The sequence below is a fragment of the Myotis daubentonii genome, chromosome 17 (genome assembly GCF_963259705.1).
Source record: "Myotis daubentonii chromosome 17, mMyoDau2.1, whole genome shotgun sequence".
Lineage (NCBI taxonomy): Eukaryota > Metazoa > Chordata > Mammalia > Chiroptera > Vespertilionidae > Myotis > Myotis daubentonii.
In genome coordinates this window covers 53504201-53525469 of record NC_081856.1, presented here as the reverse complement: position 1 = coordinate 53525469, position 21269 = coordinate 53504201, and the positions used below count along the sequence as shown (strand labels likewise).

Sequence of the window (21269 nt, the reverse complement as noted above, 5' to 3'; positions counted from 1 at the left end):
CTGCCTCCTCCGAGGAACCGCCTCCGGCCGGTGTCTGCCCATTTCCCAGATGAGCAGCCTGAGGCCCGCAAAGTCAAGGGCTCCGCGCACCCCTCCCGGGCCATCCCAGCGTCTCAGCCACCCACACCGTCCTCCGGGCCGAGCCTGGGTCCCCAGCGCCCCGTTAGCTGGGCCTTCACCACTGGGTCCGCCCCGCCCTGCCCTTCCCCGGCTCCACCAAACCCTGGCATCCCTCCTCCCCTCGGCTCACATCTAACCTCGCTGCCCCCATCCCGAGGGGTCCCGGCGTGGCTCACCTGCGTTACCACCGCAGCCCCACCGTTCTGGCCTCCCCTTGAGCCCCCCCAAACCTGGTCTCAACCCACAGCAGCCGAGCGAACTTTCCGGACCCGCGGCCCTGGCCTCTTTCCTGTCTCACCCACAAGCACCAAGCAGCCTTTTCAAACCTGTGTCCCTGCCCTGAGGCTTCTCCATCCCCCAGGAACTAGGTCACCGTCACCCTCACCCTCACCCTCACCGTCACCCTCACCGTCACCCTCACCCTCACCCTCACTGTCACCCTCACCCTCACCCTCACCGTCACCCTCACCCTCACCCTCACTGTCACCCTCACCCTCACCCTCACTGTCACCCTCACCCTCACCCTCACTGTCACCGTCACCGTCACCGTCACCCTCACCGTCACCCTCACCCTCACCCTCACTGTCACCCTCACCCTCACCCTCACCGTCACCCTCACCGTCACCCCCACCCTCACCGTCACCGTCACCCTCACCCTCACCATCACCCTCATCCTCACTGTCACCATCACCGTCACCGTCACCCTCACTGTCACCCTCACCCTCACCCTCACTGTCACCCTCACCCTCACTGTCACCCTCACCCTCACCCTCACTGTCACCGTCACCGTCACCGTCACCCTCACCGTCACCCTCACCCTCACCCTCACTGTCACCTTCACCCTCACCCTCACCGTCACCCTCACCGTCACCCCCACCCTCACCGTCACCGTCACCCTCACCCTCACCATCACCCTCATCCTCACTGTCACCATCACCGTCACCGTCACCCTCACTGTCACCCTCACCCTCACCCTCACCCTCACCGTCACCGTCACCATGGTGGAGGGAGAGAGGCTTCGGAGGGGCCTGCCCTGCACAGGGTGCCCAGGACTCATTGGCTGCAGGGACCACCCAACCCTGCCAGCCGGGCCCTGGGGGCGCAGTCCCACCGGGGACAGAGGCAGGAGCGGGAAATGTGGGGAGCTGCACTGGGGACCCCCGGCACTGAGCTGACTGGCCCTCGCCCCCCCCCCATCCACCCCTCCGGCCTCAGAGACCTTCCTGCAGACCCTCCTCCAGGCCCCTCGGGCTCCAGGCCGCGCTCATTGTCATTCCGGCCGCGCCTTCCAGTCTGAACGGGCTTCATCTGACGGGGAGGGACCAAAGTGGGTCCTCAAAGCAGCTCAATTAATCCTCCATCAGAAACTCTAACACAATCAATTTGGGGAGCCGGCCGACATCCTCACACAGTAATTAGGAACAACTTTCAACTCTTGGCTTCCTTTGAAGATTGTAATTGCAATTAATTAAACATCCTCGCTGGTCCTCCGTCCGTCCGAGGAAGCGGAGGGGGGGCGGGCCCGCGGGACCTGTTCCTGGAACCGGGGAGTCGGTGCCCGGAGCCCCAAGGTGTGCCGTCCCGTCCCCCAGGATCCCCCAGGAACCCTGGGGTGGCTGCCAGGTGAGGGGCCCAGCCTCGGGCTCTGAGCTGCTGCCCCGCGTGCCCTCCCCCAGGGCCTGCCTGCACCAGGATGGAGGGGACGCCCTGGGCGCCGGCCCTCTGCTCAGCAGGGAGCCATCCCAGCACCTTCCCAGGCGGATCCACTGCGAGAAACACTGACTCTCACCCGCTTCTCTCACCCGCAGCGGAGGCTGCCCGGGAACTTGTTACAGTGTCGGAACCGCGGCTCTCCCGGGGGGTTCCTTGTCCCGGGGGTGGAACAGGTCTGAGCAGGCCCCACGCTGCCTCCCGGGGTCCCCAGTGGGACCTGCAGCTGCCCACAGGGACATCTGCTGTTTACACACCTGTCACAGCTGCCCACAGGGACATCTGCTGTTTACACACCTGTCACAGCTGCCCACAGGGACACCTGCTGTATGCACACCTGTCACAGCTGTCCACAGGGACACCTGCTGTATGCACACCTGTCACAGCTGCCCACAGGGACACCTGCTGTATGCACACCTGTCACAGCTGCCCACAGGGACATCTGCTGTTTACACACCTGTCACAGCTGCCCACAGGGACATCTGCTGTTTACACACCTGTCACAGCTGTCCACAGGGACACCTGCTGTATGCACACCTGTCACAGCTGCCCACAGGGACATCTGCTGTTTACACACCTGTCACAGCTGTCCACAGGGACACCTGCTGTATGCACACCTGTCACAGCTGCCCACAGGGACACCTGCTGTATGCACACCTGTCACAGCTGCCCACAGGGACACCTGCTGTATGCACACCTGTCACAGCTGCCCACAGGGGACACCTGCTGTACGCACACCTGTCACAGCTGCCCACAGGGACATCTGCTGTACGCACACCTGTCACAGCTGCCCACAGGGACACCTGCTGTATACACACCTGTCACAGCTGCCCACAGGGACACCTGCTGTATACACACCTGTCACAGCTGCCCACAGGGACACCTGCTGTATACACACCTGTCACAGCTGCCCACAGGGACACCTGCTGTATACACACCTGTCACAGCTGCCCACAGGGACATCTGCTGTATGCACACCTGTCACAGCTGCCCACAGGGACACCTGCTGTATGCACACCTGTCACAGCTGCCCAAGGGGCCGGCAGTGAAAGGGGAGGAGGCAGCGGAGCGGGGGAGGCCGGGCACACTTCCTCCAGGACCCCCATCCCCACTCCTTCTCCCCCGGAGGAGGGCATTCCCTGCAGCAAAGCTTTGGAAAGACACTTCCACCCACGACCAGGCGGCTATAAATAAACCCGACGACAGGAAAGGGGAAAGCAAGGCTCTGCTCTGCCCCCACGCGAGCGAGAAGGCACCCGCCCGCCCGCCCGCCCACCGGCCTCACCAGCACCGGCTCACCGCAACCCCATGTCCAAGCCCCCAGCGCGAGGACCCGGGCCTTCAGCACCCGGTCGGCAGGGGCCGTGGGTCACGCAGTGGCTCCGTCTGCTGCCCGCCGGCCCAGCAGGACAATCTCTGCCAGGACCTGTCACTGCACAGGGAGACGCAGTTGAGCTCACTGGCAGCCATTCCCAGCTCAGGGAATCCTCTCAGCCCCAAAGTGGGGAGCAGGAGGCACCCCCTTCTCCCCAGGGCCAGCAGGCGGGGGGCAGGGGAGCAGCAGTACCGAGGTGTGTGCTGTCACTCCCTCTCCCCACCCACTCGCTCTGTTCCCTCGGGTCCTGCCCCCTCCGCCCTCCCCTCTGCCTCCCCATCCCCTCCCCCGGCTCCCAAGCCCCCTGCATGGAAAATGGGGAAACCCTGGAGTCAGACACACAGGAACCAGCTCCCAGCTGCTCCCTGGAGGAGCCAGGACTTCTGTGTCCTGACCCGCAGATGGGGCCACCCACCCCCACCCCAGGGCTGTGGCGAGGGCCCCAGAGGGTAGGCACTGGGGGGAGCCGGGCCACCGCCCTCCCTGTCCCAGGCCCTCGGGCAGCCACTGGGGCCTGGCCCCCTTGCCCCCCTGCGCTCGCTGCCCATTGGAGGCCCCGTGGCTCTCCTGCCCCTCCGCTGAGCTGGCCTGGCCTGCGGCCGAGCCAGGGTCAGGGCCCAGCGGGGGCCAGACGCCGGTCCAGGTGTGTCCAGCAAAGACCTTGGAGCGGAAACAATTCTTTATTACCTCTCAGGGGCCGCAGGGCTGGCCCAGCCTGGGGGCAGCCCCCCCGGAGGTGGCGGGCTCAGGCCCCGGGGGCCCCGGGAAGGCGGCGGCGGCAGGTCCCGGCGCCAGGAGCACCAGGCCGGGCCGCGGGCCGCCCGCCTGCGCGTAGCTGAAGGCCAGGCGCTCCAGGTGCTGCTTGCGCAGGGCCGCCTGGGCCGCGTGGTGCAGGGGCCGCAGCAGCGCGGGCGGTGGGGCGCCGGGGCCCCGCAGCAGGAAGTCGAAGCCGGTGCGGTCGTGCGGGTCGTAGAAGAGCGGCCCGCGGGCCGGGTCGGGCCCGGGCGGCCAGGCGTAGGGGAAGGGCAGCGTGAAGTCCTCGGTGAGCACGCGGATGGCGAAGTCGTCCTCCTTGCCCAGCGCGCGGTAGGCGCGCCCGATGCCGCGGAAGTGCGCCTCCCAGAGCTGCGCGTCGCCGCCGTAGATGTCGGGGAAGGGCAGCTCCTGGGGCAGGACGGCACCTGCGGGGCCCCGCCCGGGACATGCGTTAGTGACCGCCCGACCGACCGACCGACAGACCGACCGACCGCCTTCCCTCAGCTGCCTCTCCATTCCCCCCCCCCCCAGACACCTGGTGCAGGGACAGAGGAGGTGGGATCGCATCCCTCGCCCGGGAGGGCAGACAGCCGAGTCGGTGGGAGGACCCACCACTAAGTCTTATCTGGGCCCTGTCCCCACGGCTCGTGGCTGAGCGTCGACCTATGAACCAGGAGGTCACGGTTCGATTCCCGGTCGGGGCACAGGCCCGGTTTCAGGCTCCATCCCCAGTGGGGGGCGTGCCCAGGAGGCAGCGAGCCCTGCCTCTCTCATCACTGCTGTTTCTCCCTCCCCCTTCCTCTCTGCGCTCAGCAAGGACGTATGTTAAATGTACATGTTGTCTGGGGGGAAGTCGGGCGGCTGCCCAGGCTGGCCGTGCAGGGCCTCCCTGCCAGCTCAGGGCGCCGGGCTCATCCGCAGCTCAGGGGGGCCAGCCGCTCCCGGTGGGAAGTGGGTCCTGGGCTGTGGGGCCCCCTCAGGGTCAGGCGGGAACCGGGGAAGGGCGAGGGCGGGGACGCTGGGAGGAGGCTGAGGGCATCGGGCCTGGTGGCCGGAAGTGGGGAGGAGCCCGGGTGAGAGATGCTCCGATGCTCAGTGTGTCTTGAGGCTGGAAATGGCAGGCTTTCCTGGCCCCGGGGTGGGTGGGAGGGAAGAAAGGAGACACTGGTTTTCGGCCTGAGCGCCTGGCAGAATGGAGGCCCGATTCCTGAGATGGGATTGGGGAGAGGGGGTGGCTGGGGTGGGGGGCCGGGGGTCTAACATGGGAAGGTGGGTGCCTTTTGACGGCCGGGGGGAGGTGCAGAGGCCAGCTGGCCGTGAGCCTGCAGCTGGGGTGGGGCTCGGCTGGGGAGGACACCCAGAAGGTGCTATTTTTTAAAATATATTTTACTGATCTCAGAGAGGAAGGGAGAGGGAGAGACAGAAACATCAGTGATGAGAGAGAATCATGGATCGGCTGCCTCCTGCACACCCCACACTGGGCATCGAGCCTGCAACCTGGGCCTGTGCCCTGAATGGGAATCAAACCGTGACCTCCTGGTTCCTAGGTCGAAGCTCGGCCACAGAGCCAGGCCGGCGGCTGGAAGGTGCTGTTTGAAGCCACGGGGGCGGCTGAAATCACCCAGAGCCCGAGGACAGAGCAAAGGCCCCGGCCCTGCAGCAGGTCGGCGGGAGGAGGGCACACAGCTGCAGGGGAAGAACCAGGAGCCCCGCAGGTCCCGGCACCGAGGCCGCGGCCCAGGCTCAGGTGTAGCCGCTCTGACCACGTGCCAGGAAGCAGGGCTGTCCGAGCAGGTGAGGAGCACACCGGAGGGTCCGAGCGGGCGGGGAGCACATGGTACCGAGCGAGTGGGAGGCTGGGGGTCCACAACCTTTCGGGGAGTGTGGCCACCAGCGGGAAGCAGGGAAATCGGGGAGCTGAAGGGAAGTGGGGTCAAGGGGCAGGACACAGCAGCCTGCTCTGTGGTGCTGGGGGGAATAAGATGTCCGGACTGGGGAGGTCACGGAGGGGCCTGAGGGCGGCGGGGCCAGGAGGGAAGGTGGCCTTGGCGGGAGCAGGGGTGGGTCATGAGGACAGAGCCTGCGGGCGGGCGGGCACAGGGGCAGGTGGGCAGCCCCCATGGTGCCAGGAGCCCACAGGAGTCCTCTTCCTGTGCCTTTAGTTTCTCATAAAAGAGGGAGCCAGGCCACCCGCTGGGGGGTGAGGAGAGAGGAGGGGCTGGAGCTTGGAGAGAGACTGGACAGAGGAGGAACGCAGGTGCCCAGGCTCAGGTGCCCAGGCTCAGGGGCGGCCCCGCAGTGAGGGGAGGTTCTCCCCTGAACAGGCCAGGCAAGGAGGAGGCGGAAAGTTGGGGGGTTGCCAGGCTGACACAACACAAAAGCGAGGGCCAGGAGGGGGGATGGAGAGGGGGTGCGGGGGTGATGATCACACAGAGGGGGAGAGAGGGAGGGGGCAGGCAGGACAGGGAGGGGGTGGGAACCTGCTACAAACCCTGGCTCCCGGGAGTGCCGGAGCCCCACTCGGAGGGCTGCCTGGGGGGACTCCTCAGCGTGGGGTGCGGGCTGCAGCACTGAGGAGGCCAGGACGTGGGGGGCTGGGGGAGGACGAGGCCCTTAGGAGGACGCTGGGGACTGAGGGCCAGAGTGAGGGGAACCGCCAATGTGATGAGGGCAGAGACCAGGACCCAAATTCCAGGAGGCGGCGGGAGGGAGGCAGTCTCAGTTGGGGGAGGACTGCCCCCCAGTAGGGACCGTGGAGGGACTTCTGAGGACCCGCACGCGGCAGGGGGTTAGGGATGCGGTGGGAGGGGGGCCGGGAGTGATCTGGAAGGAGCTCCGAGGAAGGCAGAGGCCCTGCCTGCCTCCAGGCTCCGGTGCCAGGGCTGCAGGGCCGCCCACCTGGAGGAGGGACTGCTGGTTATGGGGTGGGGTCCAGGCCCCCGCCCTGTCCTGCTGTGTGACCTCGCAGAGCCCACCCCCACGTGCTGCCACCCCCCACTCCGTCCCGCCCCTGCCCCAGCCTCACCGGGAGCAGGTACAGGAGGCGGTGGCAGACTTGCTTTGCCAGGGTCCCCGGAATAGGGGGCGGCCATGTCAGCAGCCCGGGGGTCAGGCTTGTTTACCTGGCTGCCCAGGAGACGGGGGCGGGGCCTCCTGGGGGAGGAAAGAACCTTGCATTTAAAGGGGCCCCACCTGGCAGTGGGCTGGGCAGGGAAGGGGAAGGGAGATCAGCTGGGGCCGTGACCTCTCCCCCACTCCCTGCAGCCACCAGCTCCGGTGCCTGGTGCCTGGCGGCTAGGAAGCCAGTGGGGGGAGGGGGGAGGACAAAGGGGGTGAGGGGGGCGTGAAGATCCTTTGTGACCTGGCTGAATTTCCACGTGTTCCATGGTATCACCACGTCATCGCTTTCCTCATTTAATCTTGGGTAAAGTGGTTTCAGCCGTTTGACAGATGGGGAAACTGAGGCTCCGGAGGTCATTGTGTTTATTTGCTGGTTGAATGGAGTCGCACCCCAGGAAGGGGTTACCACGCCAGGGGAGCCCGGCCGGGGGCCCAGGGGTGGAGGGTGGCCCACGACCCAGGAGGTCACGGCTGGCTTCCCGTCAGGGCACCGGCCCGGGTGGCGGGCTCCATCCCCCGTGGGGGGCGCGCAGGAGGCGGCCGATCCACGATCCTCTCTCCTCATGGGTGTTTCCATCTCTCTCCCTCTCCCCTCCGCTCTGAGGTCAGTAAAAACATATTTAAAAAATAAAACAGCACCGAGGAAAACCGTTCCCTTCCGTTGTCAGACGGGCCGGCGTGAGATGTCAGGCCGCCTCTCCCAGCTGCAGGGGAGGCTGGGAAGGGCGGCCCCCACCTGGGCAGCAGGTGCCCGGCGCTGGGCGGGACAGGAGGCAGCCAGGAGGCGGGAGGCTCGGTTGGGAGCAGTGAGTGAGCCTGAGAAGGAGCGAGAGAGTCAGCCGGGGGCGGGCAGGCCCTTTCCCTGCCTGGTCACAGCCCACACGCGCCTCCTCCTCCTCCCGGCCTGGTCCCCTCCAGTCTCAGCAGCTCCCCCACCACCCGGTTCCCCCCTGCCTCCCTGCAGGGCAGGGACGGGTCCAGGCGGAAGCAGAAGGGCAGCCTGTGGGCCACCGCCCTGGGGGAGCGGAGGGTGGCCGCGTCCTGGGGGAGCGGAGGGTGGCCGCGTCCTGGGGGAGCGGAGGGTGGCCGCGTCCTGGGGGAGCGGAGGGTGGCCGCGTCCTGGGGGAGCGGAGGGTGGCCGCGTCCTGGGGGAGCGGAGGGTGGCCGCGTCCTGGGGGAGCGGAGGGTGGCCGCGCCCTGGGGGAGAGGAGGGTGGCCGCGTCCTGGGGGAGCGGAGGGTGGCAGCGCCCTGGGGGAGCGGAGGGGGGAGCGGAGGGTGGCGTGTCCTGGGGGAAGCGGAGGGTGGCCGTGAGGACGGCCCCGCGCTGCCCACGCCGCCGGGATAATCCCTCCGGTGCTGCCACCGTCTTGCAGTTATTTTTAAAATCTCATTTTCAGAAAGTGGAAGAGAAAACCTCTCTGCCTTTCTCCTCTCCTTTCTGTGAACAGCTAGGAGGGGGAAGGGAGGAGGCGCCTAGAAGATGAGGCGCCGGGGCAGTGTGCCAGCTGGGGGCGTGTGAGGCTTCTGCTGACACTGGTGTCCCCCGCCCCCCCGCAGCCCCTACAAAAGGCTCCTCTGCCTCTCACACAGCAGGTGCTTTGTGGGCACCTACTATGCACTGGAGCCCAGCAGGGAGGGAACTCTGGGTCTCCACCTTCAAGGGGTGCAGTGTCCAGCGGGGAGACCCTGGCTCTGAGCCAAGGGCCAGGGGGAGCCCCAGGGTTGGGGGCCGGGGGAGGGGCATGGGCCTGGCCGGGGCCATGAGCAAAGGCCCCTGGAGGAGAGGCGGGGCTGGGGAGCGCCCAGCAGGCGGCGTGCATGGCGGGCAGAGCAGCGGAGCTGGGCTGGGCGGGCAGGACCCCACTGACCCAGGGCCCGGACGGAGCAGGCCCAGCAGGCGGGTGCTCGCTGCCACCCCACGGGAGGCCCAGGGAGGGGAGTGACCCCTGGGCCGGGGGTGCTGGAGCCGCTGGCAAGCTCCAGAGGGCGGAGCTGGAGGGCAGAGACGGGTCCCGGGCGCGGTACGGGCTGGGCTGCCGCCGGGCAGGCCTCTTCTCGGGGGCAGCACCGGCGCCTGTGCTGTGGGCCGGGCTGCAGCTGGGGGGACCCCTGAGGGGCGGCCTGTGCAAAGGTGCAAGGTGGGCGCCCCTGGAGCTCCCCCAGGCCCACAGACTCCCAGTGGCAGCGGGGCCCACCCCTGAGCATGGGGTGTCAGGGTCCCTCCCACACACTCCGACCTGCTGACCGGCGTTCCAGGTTCAGGGGGAGCGGTCACTGGGAGAGCAGTCTGTCCGCCCCTCAGCGTCCCCTGCCCGAGTCCTGCCTGGGCCCACAGCGCCATCTGCTGGCGGCGCGGGGCGGCGCGGGCGAGTGGGCCTGGAGGCCCCAGCTGGGCTTGTACCTGGGGAGGGCTTGGCACCATGGGGGGCGGGGGGGGAGGGCAGAGGCAGGTATGAGGTGCCCCCCCGGCCTCATCCTCACCCTGGACCGGAGTTAGGGGCCTCAGCTGGAATCTGGCTTCACCACTGACTGCTGTGCGGCCTCCAGCCAGTGCCTGGCCCTCCCTGAGCGGCATCCCAACGCCAGGGTAGGGCTGAGTGTGCCCAGCTCCCAAGCTGCTGCGAGGAGTGCCCGCCGGGCCGGGAGCCCGAAGCCAGCAGAGGTGTGGCCCCCGTGCTGACGGTGCCCCACCTCCTGAGAGGCTCCTGGGAGACCGGCACCGCGGGCCCCAGAGGGACACTCGGACCCCAACGTCTCACATGGCGAGAGGTAGGGCAGAGGGCACAAGGTCAGAGGCCACGGCGTGTCCCTCCTCCGGGGGCTGAGTCTGCCACGGCGTGGACCGCGGCCCAGTGTGATGGAGCCACACAGAACCCTAGCTCTGCCTGGACCCTGTAGTCGCTACCGACTGCTGTGTAACAAACGACCCGACCTCAGTGCTTACACGGCAGGCGCTTCCTCTCCACGATTCCGGGCCAGGAGTCCGGCAGAGCCTACCTGGCCTTCTGTCTCCCGGCCTCTCCCAAGGCTGCAGTCACGGGGCTGCTCCGTGGGCCTCACAGGGGCAGCCGGGAGCCAGAGGCGGGGGGGGGGGGGGGGGGGGGCGGGTCCAAGGCCACACGGGACACAGAGCCCCAGGCCGGTGCCACAGCTCTGTCCCTGCAAAGGTGCCCTGGACGCTGGAACCATTGTGACCTCAGGGGTGAGGTCAGAGCTGGCAGAACCGGGGAGGGGGTGCCCAGAGAGAGGGCTGCCCCGCTGGCATGAGGACAGGGCCTGTGGGTCCTCCACGCCGCACCCCAAGATGGACGGGCAGCATTCGGAAATGCAACACAGCCACACCACGGCTGACAGGACGTCCTCAGCCCTGTCCCCAAGCCCTAGGTCAGCCGGTGCCGGGCCCAGGCCTGGGGGTCCCGGGAGGGGACCCGATGCCCCCTTCCCACCGTGCCCTGGCCTCTCCCTGTTTGGGAGCTGAGGAGGGCGTGGTCCTGCAGCCCCAGAAGGAGCGAGAGAGTCAGCCGGGGGCAGGCAGGCCCTTTCCCCGCCTGGTCACAGCCCACCGCGCCTCTCCCTCCCCAGCCGGGGCAGGGGGTGGGGGGGGTGCAGCCCTCGGCGGGCGGAGAGGCGGCTGGGAGGGAGGAAGCCTGAATTCAGCCTCGTGGCTGCTGACTGTTCGTGAGGGCCAAAGGCGCGGCCAGCCGCGTGTCCGTCCAGCCCCCTCGCCTGCCGCTCTGGGGGTGGACAGGGGGCAGGCTGCCCGGCTGCTCCCCTGAGCTCAGCTTTATGTACATACACAGTTTTCCATGTTGGTTCCAGAGAGGAAGGGGAGGGAGGGAGGGGGAGGAAGGGAGGAAGGGAGGGAGGGAGGGAAAAGCATCAATGATGGGAGAATCATCGATCGGCTGCCTCCTGCACGCCCCACTCGGGGGGGTCGAGCCTGCAACCCAGGCACGTGCCCTGACGGGAATGGAGCCGTGAGCTCCTGGTTCCTAGGTCGACGCTCAACCCCCGAGCCCCGCCGGCCGGACAAGCTTCAGCTCTTCAGGGAATGTTCCTCTATGGCCCTGGGGCCCCTCTGTCCTGCGCAGGCCCTAGGGGGAGCCCCACATTCCTCCCCCGCCCCCTGGGCCCCAGGATGGAGGGAGCCCTCCCTGGGACACGGGGAGGCCCGGCTCCCAGCCCACCCCGGGCGGTTCCGGACCTGCTCTGGCCTGTGAGCCCCACCCTGTGCGCCTCGCGCTTCAGTGGTCCTGGTCCGCCACCCTTGTCTCGGGGCGGGTGCCAGCCCGTCGCCTCCTCTGTGTCTGGGTGCCTCTCGGGTGAGACACCCCGAGTCTGCAGCTGTGCTCTGGTCCCATTGTGTGTCTGCCGCATTTATCAGTCATTCGGTTCCTGTTCTCGCCGAGTGGTATTTCTACGGACAGAACCGTTTACGGGCTCGCCAGTTCAGGACATCGGGTGTTCGCGTGGGGCGGTTACAAATAAAGCCGCGTCGACATTTGCGGACAGATTTCGGGGTGAACCCACACTGTCGTCGCCCTCAGGTAGGCGCCTGGTGCGGAAGGCTGAGCCGCGGTCACTGTTTGTGTAAGCGCCCTCCGCACTGGCTGCGCGTTCTGCGTCCCCACCGGCCACGCAGGCGTCCGGTGACCCGGCCCCCTCACCAGCACGCGGCCTGTTCCGCTCCCGCCTCTGCCCGTTCCCGCCGGCGGCCAGCGACACCCGCTGCGGCTTTATGCGTTGCTCTCCTGGGGAAAGAGGCCGCGCTCTCTGTGTGGGTGTTTGCCGACTGCCGGTCTCCGTGGGTGGGATGTCTGTCCACTCCTCGGTCCGTACGTTGTGCTGGTGATCTCGGTTTGTGTTGTGATCTTTGTGTCTCGGGTCCAGGCCTTTGTCAGACAGGTGATTGGCCAGTATCTCCTCCAGGTCCACCGCGGGTCTTCTCGTTGTGTTGGCATGTGTCCTTCCCGAGCAGAGATTCTTCACTCGGATGAAACCCAATTTTATGATTTTTCTTCGTCTTTTATGGATAGTGCTTTTGGTGTCCATGTAAGAAATTTTTGTCTCAACCAAGATCATGAAGATGTTCTCCCTATATTTTCTCCTAGACGTTTTAGAATGTCAGGTGTGACTTGTAGGTCTCTGATCTATTTGTATTTAATTTTTGTCCATAGTTTGAGGCCTGAGTCAGGGTTTTTTTTCCGTGTGTGTATCCAATAACTGCAAAACCATGTGCTGGTCCTTTCTTAGTTGCATGGCTTTTGCACCTTTATCACAAATCAATTGGCCTTGTATGTATGCGTCTTTTCGTGGACTCTCTGTCTTGCTCTATTTATTTATATTTCTATGCTTTCGTCACACCCTATCTTCTCTTCTACTACAGTTTTGTAATAAATCTTGAAATTAGTTGTGTTGTTCCTCCCATATTGTTCATCAAAATTGTTTCGGCCATCTCCGTTCCTTCACTTTTCCATATAAACTTTAGAAACAAATTGTTGGTTACTGCAAAAAAAAAAAAAAATCCTCTAGGGTTTTTATTGGAATTGTATTAAATATTTGGAGAAAATTGATATCTTAGCAATATCAAGTCTTCCAGTCCATGAACATGGTATGTCTCTTCTTAGGAAAGTCTCCTTCATGCCTTTCATCATTATTTGGTACTTTACAGTACACAGATCTTGCCATTATTGATTAGTTGTATACCTAAATATTCTCATAATTTTTAGTGCTATTGCCTATGGTACCTTTTGTATTTCAATTCCCATTTCTTTATTGCTAGCTTATAGAACTATGACTGGTTTTTGCATACTGACTTTACATTTGCAAATGTGATCAATTCACTCTTTAATTTTAGTAGCTTTTTTGTATGGGGAACTGCAGGAGGATTCGGGGTGACATGACCCGACCTGTTTCTCATGTGGTGCAACGAGCGGGTGGATAAAATATTGCAAAACAAACTTTCTAATGTGCCGCTGCCCACCTGCTGCTGATGCCCTCTGACCTCCCCCAGGACCCCACCCGGGATGTGCGGTGGCCAGGGCAGTCTCCCATGGTCCTGGAAAGTCCCCAAGTTTGTATGAGAGCTGGAGCCAGGGATGCCATATCCCAAACCCCCCATCCTACCAACTATGTCCCCCCAACACTGGCTGAGAAGTCAGGCCCTCTGGCAATGCTGCCAACTCAAGTGTCCCTGAGGTCCTAGCTGGTTTGGCTCAGGGGATAGAGTGTCAGCCTGGGTTTCATTCCTGGTCAGAACACATGCCGGGTTGTAGGCTCGGTCCCCAGTGTGGGGCGTGCAGAAGGCAGCTGATCAATGATTCTCTCTCATCATTGATGTTCCTATCTCTCTCTCCCTCTCCCTTCCTCTCTGATATCCCATATAATAAAAGGCTAATATGTAAATTGACCAAACAGTGGAACGACCGGTCACTATGACGTGCACTGACCACCAGGGGGCAGACGCTCAGTGCAGGAGCTGCCCCCTGGTGGTCAGTGCGCTCCCACAGGGGGAGTGCCACTCAGCCAGAAGCTAGGCTCGCGACTGGTGAGCGCAGCGGCAGTGGCGGGAGCCTCTCCCACCTCTGTGGCAGTGCTAAGGATGTCCGACTGATGGCTTAGGCTCTGCGGGGAACAGGCCTAAGCCAGCAGTCAGACATCCCCCAAGGGTTCCTGGACTGCAAGAGGGCACAGGCCAGGCTGAGGGACCCCCCTCTCCAGTGCAAGATTTTCGTGCACCAGGCCTCTAGTGTCTGTATATATACCTTTTTTAAAAGAGTGTCCCTGAGGCTGCAAGGCTTGCGCCCTCCTCCCAGGGCTTGGTCAGTCCACTGAACAGAAGGGTGGACGCCTGGAAGGATGTGATCCAGCCTGACCCAGACCAAGGCACCTTCAGTGTCCCCCGCGCTCACACCCATGAACACACACAGGGCGCCCAGTGCATACACCCAGGAGCCCTTTTTTGTTTCAGAATCTCCTCCTGCATCTCGGAATCCACGAAGGACCTGTCCTCCCGAAGGGACCCTCAGACCTCTGCCCGCCAGGACAGACCAGCGCACCCCCCCACCATCTTCCTGTGCAAGTCCAACATCAGCCAGGCGGCCCTGGGGCCCCAGGCACACAAGTTGTTCTTGGAGAAAGCCTACAACGCAGGTGACCCCCGGCCCTGGGACTCAGTTCCGGCACTTTCCATCGTGGCCCTCCACCCCAAGAGGTCCCGGGGATGAGGCCAGGGGAGTCCTCCCTCCAGGACATGGGGATATCAGGGGTGTGGACACTGCAGCTTTCAGCAGAGAGCCCCGCATACCCTCCTCGGCCTCTTCATGCCTCCTGAGACCCCAGGTGCCCCCCTCACGCCTCACCTCCTCTCCCCCCACACCTTTCACACCTTAGAGCCTCCACTTAGGCCCGGCCTGCTCCCTGAAATGCTTTCCCCTCATTCAAGGGATGACGTGCCCTAATCCTTCGAAACAAGGTTAAATTGGCACCTCCTTCGGGAAGCCAGTCTTGATTGCCCGTCCATCTTTGTCAGGGTGTATTGCCCCTGCCCTCTGTGTGCCCAGGCCTTTTGTACAACCACCCCACCGAACCAACGTCCACTGATGTTGGGCATGGCTCTTGGGGCTGGGCCCTGGCTCCTCTGTGAGCCCCACACACAGCCCTACAACCAGAGTGCACATCGTTGAATGTGCAATGACTGGATGGAGGGTGAAGGGATGGAGGGATGGATGATGAGTTTATGGATGGATGGGTGGATGGATGGATGGATGGATGGATGGATGGATGGATGGGTGGATGGATGGATGGATGGATGGATGGATGGGTGGATGGATGGATGGATGGATGGATGGGTGGACGGGTGGATGGATGGATGGATGGGTGGACGGGTGGGTGGATGGATATATTTATCAATGGCTGGATTGGTGGGTGAGTATAAAGATGGACAGACAAGTGGATGGATAGATGTATTGATGAACAAACATAAGTATGAACGTACAGATGGATCAGTGGATAGGTGGGCGACAGATGAGTACGGAAATGGATGGGCAGAAGGATGGTTGAATCGGTGACTAGGAGGGAATACGCGTGCATTCCTGCCCCTTCTGTCCTGAGCCCCAGAAGGACTGGCTGCACAGTCAGGAGGCCCAGGACGTGGTCAGTGCCCCAGTCCTCACTCTCCGATCGCTCATTCCCCGCCCGCCCCGCCCGCCGGCCCCTGGGCCTCCCACCGCCCCTCCGCCCTCACACCTGCTGCCCCGTGCCGTAGCCGTCTGCTTCAAGATGCTCCGAGACCTGAATGGCTCAGACCTCATCCGCCTGAAGTACATCGTCAAGAAGGTCCAGAGCATGGCGTCCGAAGCCCCCAGCCTGGTGCTGGAGACCATCCATGACTACTTCGCCGACAACCCTGAGGTGGGACTTGCTCAGGCCACTCCCGAAAGGCAGGGGGGGCAGAGGGGCGGGCTGGGGCCCAAGGCGGGCTCACTCTTGGCTTCTCCGTACAGCAGCCACATGGTTTGGGGCGAGTCAATCTCCTCGTGTCCAATGGGCTGAGGGGGGAGGGAGAAAAGTGCGCCAACAGGCGTTGACTGACCTGAGAACAATCTCATGATACAAATCTTATGATCCCCATAGATGAGGACACTGGGGCTTAGGGAACGGAACTGATTGCCTAAAGTCACAGAGCCATCAAGTGGCAGAGATGGGTGCCTGGATGATGAGTGGGTGGGTGGGTGGGTGGGTGAGTGGATGATGATGGGTAGATGGGTGGATGATGGGTGGGTTAGTGGGTGGGTGGATGGATGGATGATGGGTTGGTGAGTGGATGGATGGCTGATGGGTAGGTGGATGATGGGTGGGTTAGTGGGTGGATGGATGATGGGTGGGTGGATGGATGGATGATGATGATGGGTGGGTGGGTGGATGGATGATGGGTAGGTGAGTAGGTGGATGGATGGATGGATGGATGGATGGATAGATGGATGATAGATGAATGGATGATGAATGGGTGGATGGATGGATGGATGGATTGTTGGGTGGATGATTGCTGGGGAAGATGTGTGTGAGTGTTAATAAATGAGTAAATAAGTTACGAAATAAATAAACTGGCTTTAGAGATGAAATTCCATTAGCAGTTCCCTGAGGGTAGGGACAAATTTTTATTCCTCTGTCTCTAGTTCAAGGCCTGCATACAGTAGGTGCTCGCTAAGTGGATGTTGGACAAATGGCCCAGTGCACCCACTTGGGATCTTTCCCTTCGGGCCTCCTCCCTCTCCCTCCCCCACACGTTCTCACTGGCGGCTCCCAACGTGTCCCTGAGCCACTGTCCACTCTGCTGCCCACAGATCTCCGACCGGCACAGGTTCCGGCTGTTCCACATTCTGGAGGCCGTCATCGGGGCCAGTGACTCCCTGGAGGAGACCTGGGTGCACGCCTTCATGAGACTGGCCCTGGAGAGCATGACCAAGTCCACGGTGGGCCCCCCCGCCCCCGGCCTCCGAGCCGGGCTGGGCCTCCGCTGCCCACCCCCGTCAGGGACCCCACCTCCGGTCCCCACGCCTGCCTCCCCCCTTTCCTCTCACCATGGAGAGGCGTCTGCAGCAGCGTCTTGAGAAGGTTGCTGGGGAAGTGCAGCTCGAGGCCACGCCTTTCCCTAAATCTCTCTGTGTCTGCCCGTGGCCTCCGCGTCGGAAATGGTCTCCCTGCCCCCTGAGCGGCCTGGAGACTCCGGAGCCATCCCCGGCGTCGCTCCCCTACCTGCCCCCGCCGCCGCCGCCCCTCGCTCTGTGTTCCCCGGGGCCTGCCTGCCCTGGGCTGCTTTTACCGCCGGCTTCCAGGCCCCGCGTCCTGGTCTCTGGCCGCTTGGCTCCTTCCTTCTTTCTCTTTTTCAGTTTTGTTCCGTTTTGTTGGTTTTTGTTGTTGTTTTGTTAATCTTCACCCGAGGATATTTTCCCATTGATTTTTAGGGAGAGAGGAAGAGAGGGGGAAAGACAGAGAGAAACATCCATGTGAGAGAGACACATCGATGGGTGGCCTCCTGCACGCGCCCCGACCAGGGGCCGGGCGGGGAGGAGCCTGCAACAGAGGTCCGTGCCCTTGACTGGAATCGAACCCAGGACCCTTTGGTCCTCTGGCCGACGCTCTACCCACTGAGCCACCAGCCAGGGCTGCTTGGCTCCTTTCCTTGTGGAAATGGCTCAGGTGCATCCGCGGTGACCACACGTCCTGCGATGCCCGTCCTGGGCTCCGGGACGCCAGTCCGCCTGGCATCCCCGGAGGCGCTGTCCCGGGCTCCCAACCATCATCTTGCCTCCCCTTTGCCATCTCCACCCTCCGCCCGCCCTGAGGATGCGCTGGTATCATCCAGCCTCCTACAAGTTTCTCCTCCGCGCCTGCGTGTCTTTAACTTCCAAGAGTCTTGGTATGCTCTCGGCATGTTCCCCTCCCCACCGCGTGGCCCTCTCAGCCATGTCTGCTCTCATCTGGCAGAGGGTAGTAGCGCGGGCTCTGCGGGAAGTCCCCGCCTCTCTGCCCTGCGAGGCCTGCCCCGCACGCTGGCTGCCGGGGGTCAGGAGTCAGGGCTCTGACCACCCAGGCGGGCTGGTGGGCTTGGGGCCCATGTGGAGGAGGAGTGATCCCACTGCCCCCTGCGCCCATGTCACAGCTGTCTTCCCTCCTGGGCCGCCCGGCTTCGCAGAGAAGACCTGGCCCTTGCCGGCCTGGGGGCTGGGGTCGGGAGGCGTTGGGAGGGCCTGGCCGCCAGGTGACCGCGCCTGCACGCCTGGGCCCACCTGCCCGCTCAGAAGCCTCCGCCCCTCCCGACACCAGCCTCCAGCCCTGGCTGGGCCTCCCAGGGTGCAGGTGGGGAGGGCCTCGAGGCGCCGGACCGGGTGCAGAGGCGCGGGAGACAGGGTGATGCCCAGACCCCTGTACGCACCCCACTCACCGCTCGCCCCCCCGCCCCGCCCACAGGAGCTGGAGGAGGCGTACCAGGACGCGGCCAGCAACGTGCTGGTGGCCATCTGCAGGCACTCGTGGCGGGCGGTGGCCCAGCACCTGGAGGCCGAGGTCCTGACGGGCGTGTTCCCGCACCGCAGCCTCCTCTACGTGATGGGCGTCCTGACCTCTAAACGTACGTCCTCCCGTGGGTCCTGAGGCCCGGGCCACCCTTTGCCACGCCCTGGCCTGGGGAGGGCGGGCAGGTCACGGAGAAACACCCAGGAGGGGGCTGGGCAGCGAGCATGTTCGGGGCAGAGGGCAGTGGGCGGCGGACACAGCAGCCACTGTTGACGGAGGACCTGCCATGTGCCAGGCTCCCTGCCATCAGGAGCTCACGGGGAGGCAAGTGCCAACTCTCAATGGGCATTCACTCACTCACTCACTCATTCACTCACTCACTCATTCACTCACTCACTCACTCACTCATTCACTCATTCACTCACTCATTCATTCACTCACTCACTCACTCATTCATTCACAACCGTGGGCTGAGCTCACGACTGCCCGGCTGGGGAGGTCCTGGGCTGCCCTGGCGGCCACCAGGGAAGGCTTCCTGGAGAAGGCGGCCAAGTCTAAGCTGTGCCTTGAGGGGTGGGTAGGAGTTTGAGGAGGGAATTGGTTGGTGGCATCAGTGAGGGGTGGGAGGCTGTGGGAGGACAGTGAGGCCTCAAAGGTCATGCGTGGGGGATGGACAGGCTGAGTGGAGGTCCCTCTGTGCCTGGGGTGACCGCGGAGACCCCCAGGTCATTCCTGAAGCAGCCACTCCCTCTGAGGCCGGGCTTCCTGTCTCACAATGCCCCCCGCCCCCCCACACACCAAGCCTTGTTCTCTCACCGTCAGGGGACCCCAGCCATTTCAAAGGGCCGTGCTGGAGCCGCCCCTTCCTTCCCCTTGGGGAGCCTCACGTGGCCTCCTGAGGTCACAGGGCAGAGCCAGCGAGGCCACAGCTCCAGCCCCGCTCTGGACCCCAAGCCCAAGCACAGTCACAGCCCTCGGAGCTCCCCCCCCCCCCATCCGAGGCAGGGACGTCACCCTGACTCCGCCCAGGGTCCGAGGACACGGAGTCTGTGCGTCAGGCCCAGCCCCCAGAGACCCCTCTCTCCACAGAGGAGCTCTTCAACCAGGAGGAGAAGGCGTGCTGGGAGGAGTGGCTGACCAAGGTAGGGAGGGGCCCACAGGCCTCTGCGGGGGCCGCGGGGGAGGGGCAGCGGCCAGCGCACCAGCCTGGACGGGCACCTGCTCAGCCGCAGGGGGGCCAGGGCAAGGACTCAACCACAGTCATGGGCTGGTCCCTGGGGGACGTGGGGTTTGAACCTTGGCCCCTAAGTGCCTGGCACGGGTGTCCAGCACATACGAGGCCTCCCGCCCATCTTGGGGTCGGGCCATGCCTGAGGGGCCGGGGGCGTGCAGAGGCCCAGGTCGCAGCGGGCAGGCAGGGAGCAGCCCGGTGGACTGGAGACGCCGCAGCCCAGGTGTCCGCCGGCCAGAGGGCCGCTGTGCCTGGGAGGAGGAGCTCCGGATGCCGGCCCGACCTGGGTTCCAGGTCAAACTCAACCAGTCACAGCCCGGCTGTGCGCCCGGCTGACCGCCTCACCTCGGTTTTCTCATCTGCCACACGGGATGGAACTCCTGGCTGTGGGGGTTGGAGGAAAGCCCCCACCGGGCTGCGAGGCGTCGTGACTGTCACCGCGGGGGCGGGGCGGCAGCGTCATCGCGGTCAGACAGGACCGGGACCCGGAAGAAAGGAGGCCGCAAGTCCTTACAGAGAAAGAGGACGGGCGCTCCCTCCGGTGGAGAGACTGGGACACCCTAACGCCCCGGTTGATCTCATGGGCCTTCTCCCCGGTGCAAACAGGCCCTTCCCGGGACAGTCACCCGGGCCGTGTCCGTTCCCCTGGTTCCCCTCATCTGGAGGCCCGAGAGCAAGCAGGGCCCGTTCTCTGGGCAGAACGTACGTGAGAGAGCAACCGCAGAGATGGGCCCGGGGCGGCGGAGGTTCGGAAAGCAGCCGGCACCCTCGCACGCGGCCCGGGTCCCAGGGACGGCGCAGGCGACTCAGGAAACATGGGCGAACGGGAGGAGGGCGCGCCCGGGCCGTGGGGGTCCGGCCGAAAGCAGCGCTGAGGAAGGCATGCATGTGCGAGCCGGTGGCAGAAGAGCAGAGAGGCGTCCAATCTGCTCCCTGCGCCTTCACTTTGAGAAGCTCTCTCGCTCTCTCTCTCAAAAAAAAAAAAAACACAAACAAACAAAAAAGAGCAAATTAAACCCAAAATAAGCAGAAGAAAAGAAGTAATGAAAACTGGAGGAGGGCCCGGGCCTGTGCGGCTCAGCGGATGGCGCCTCGGACTGCGCATGGAAGGGTCTCAGGTCTGATTCCCGGTCCGGGGCATGGACCTGGGTCGCAGGTGCGATCCCAGCCCCCGTCGGGGCCTGTGCAGGAGACAACCCATCGATGAGACGCTCTCATGTCAACGTCTCTCCCCCTCTCTTCCTCCCTCCCCCCCCCTCCTTCCCACTCTCTGAAAACCACTGGGGAAATGCCCTCAGAGGAGGACTCACACCAACAGCAAACACTAGAGGAGGAACCAAAGGCGGGTTCTGCAGAGACGGACACTGGGGGGCAGAGCCCGGGGCAGGCGACTCCGAAGGACTGGCAAGGTGGTGAGCTCCTTGCTGGGCTGGCCGAGAAAATTAAAGCCACAAACACAGCGCCGGAGAAGCAGCAGGGGCCACGCGCCTTCCCGGGGAGACGGCAATGATGGCACAGGCTCCAGCGAGAGGCCCCTGGACAGGACACGGGGACCCAGCCGGCCAGGGAGCACGGAGAGTCTCAGCCGGCCTGTCTCCGGGAACCAGAGTCCGGTCACACTCCTGCCCACCAGGAAATAGACTCGGTGCCTCCCTGGTTAGCCCATCACGGTTAAGGGAGAAAGAACCCAATTCTGCACATTTTTTAAATGTTCTTATTGATTTCAGAGAGGGAGAGGGAGAGAGAGAGAGAAACAGAATCCTTGATGAGACAGAATCATCAATCGGCTGCCTCCTGCACGCCCCCTACTAGGGATCAAGCTCACAAGGCAGGCATGTGCCCTTGACCGGAATCGAACCCGGGACCCTTCAGTCCACGGTCCGATGTTCTATCCACTGAGCAACACCAGCCAGGGCCCAATTCCTTACGCTCTCAGGAGA

At 63.8% G+C, this 21269-nt stretch overlaps 3 protein-coding genes across 3 annotated transcripts in view; 1 reads left to right on the top strand and 2 right to left on the bottom strand.

Moving 5' to 3' along the window:
• Nucleotides 1-21269, bottom strand: part of DENND3 (DENN domain containing 3) — a 210458-nt gene that overhangs the window by 20575 nt on the left and 168614 nt on the right. The window lies entirely within an intron of this gene.
• On the bottom strand, nucleotides 3871-7062 carry C17H8orf90 (chromosome 17 C8orf90 homolog). Its single transcript, XM_059672486.1, has 2 exons — nucleotides 6987-7062; nucleotides 3871-4386 (listed from the first exon to the last, which is right to left on the bottom strand). The coding sequence occupies exons 1-2, from the start codon at nucleotides 7051-7053 to the stop codon at nucleotides 3896-3898; spliced, it is 558 nt and encodes a 185-aa protein (XP_059528469.1). The 5' UTR covers nucleotides 7054-7062; the 3' UTR covers nucleotides 3871-3895.
• LOC132219799 (maestro heat-like repeat family member 5) overlaps nucleotides 10387-21269 on the top strand; it is a 34094-nt gene continuing 23211 nt past the window's right edge. Inside the window, exons 1-6 of the mRNA XM_059672433.1 lie at nucleotides 10387-10466; nucleotides 14053-14234; nucleotides 15349-15494; nucleotides 16427-16555; nucleotides 18054-18213; nucleotides 19188-19240. Coding sequence (XP_059528416.1) covers nucleotides 10387-10466; nucleotides 14053-14234; nucleotides 15349-15494; nucleotides 16427-16555; nucleotides 18054-18213; nucleotides 19188-19240 — 750 coding nt within the window. The remainder of the gene's footprint in view (nucleotides 10467-14052; nucleotides 14235-15348; nucleotides 15495-16426; nucleotides 16556-18053; nucleotides 18214-19187; nucleotides 19241-21269) is intronic.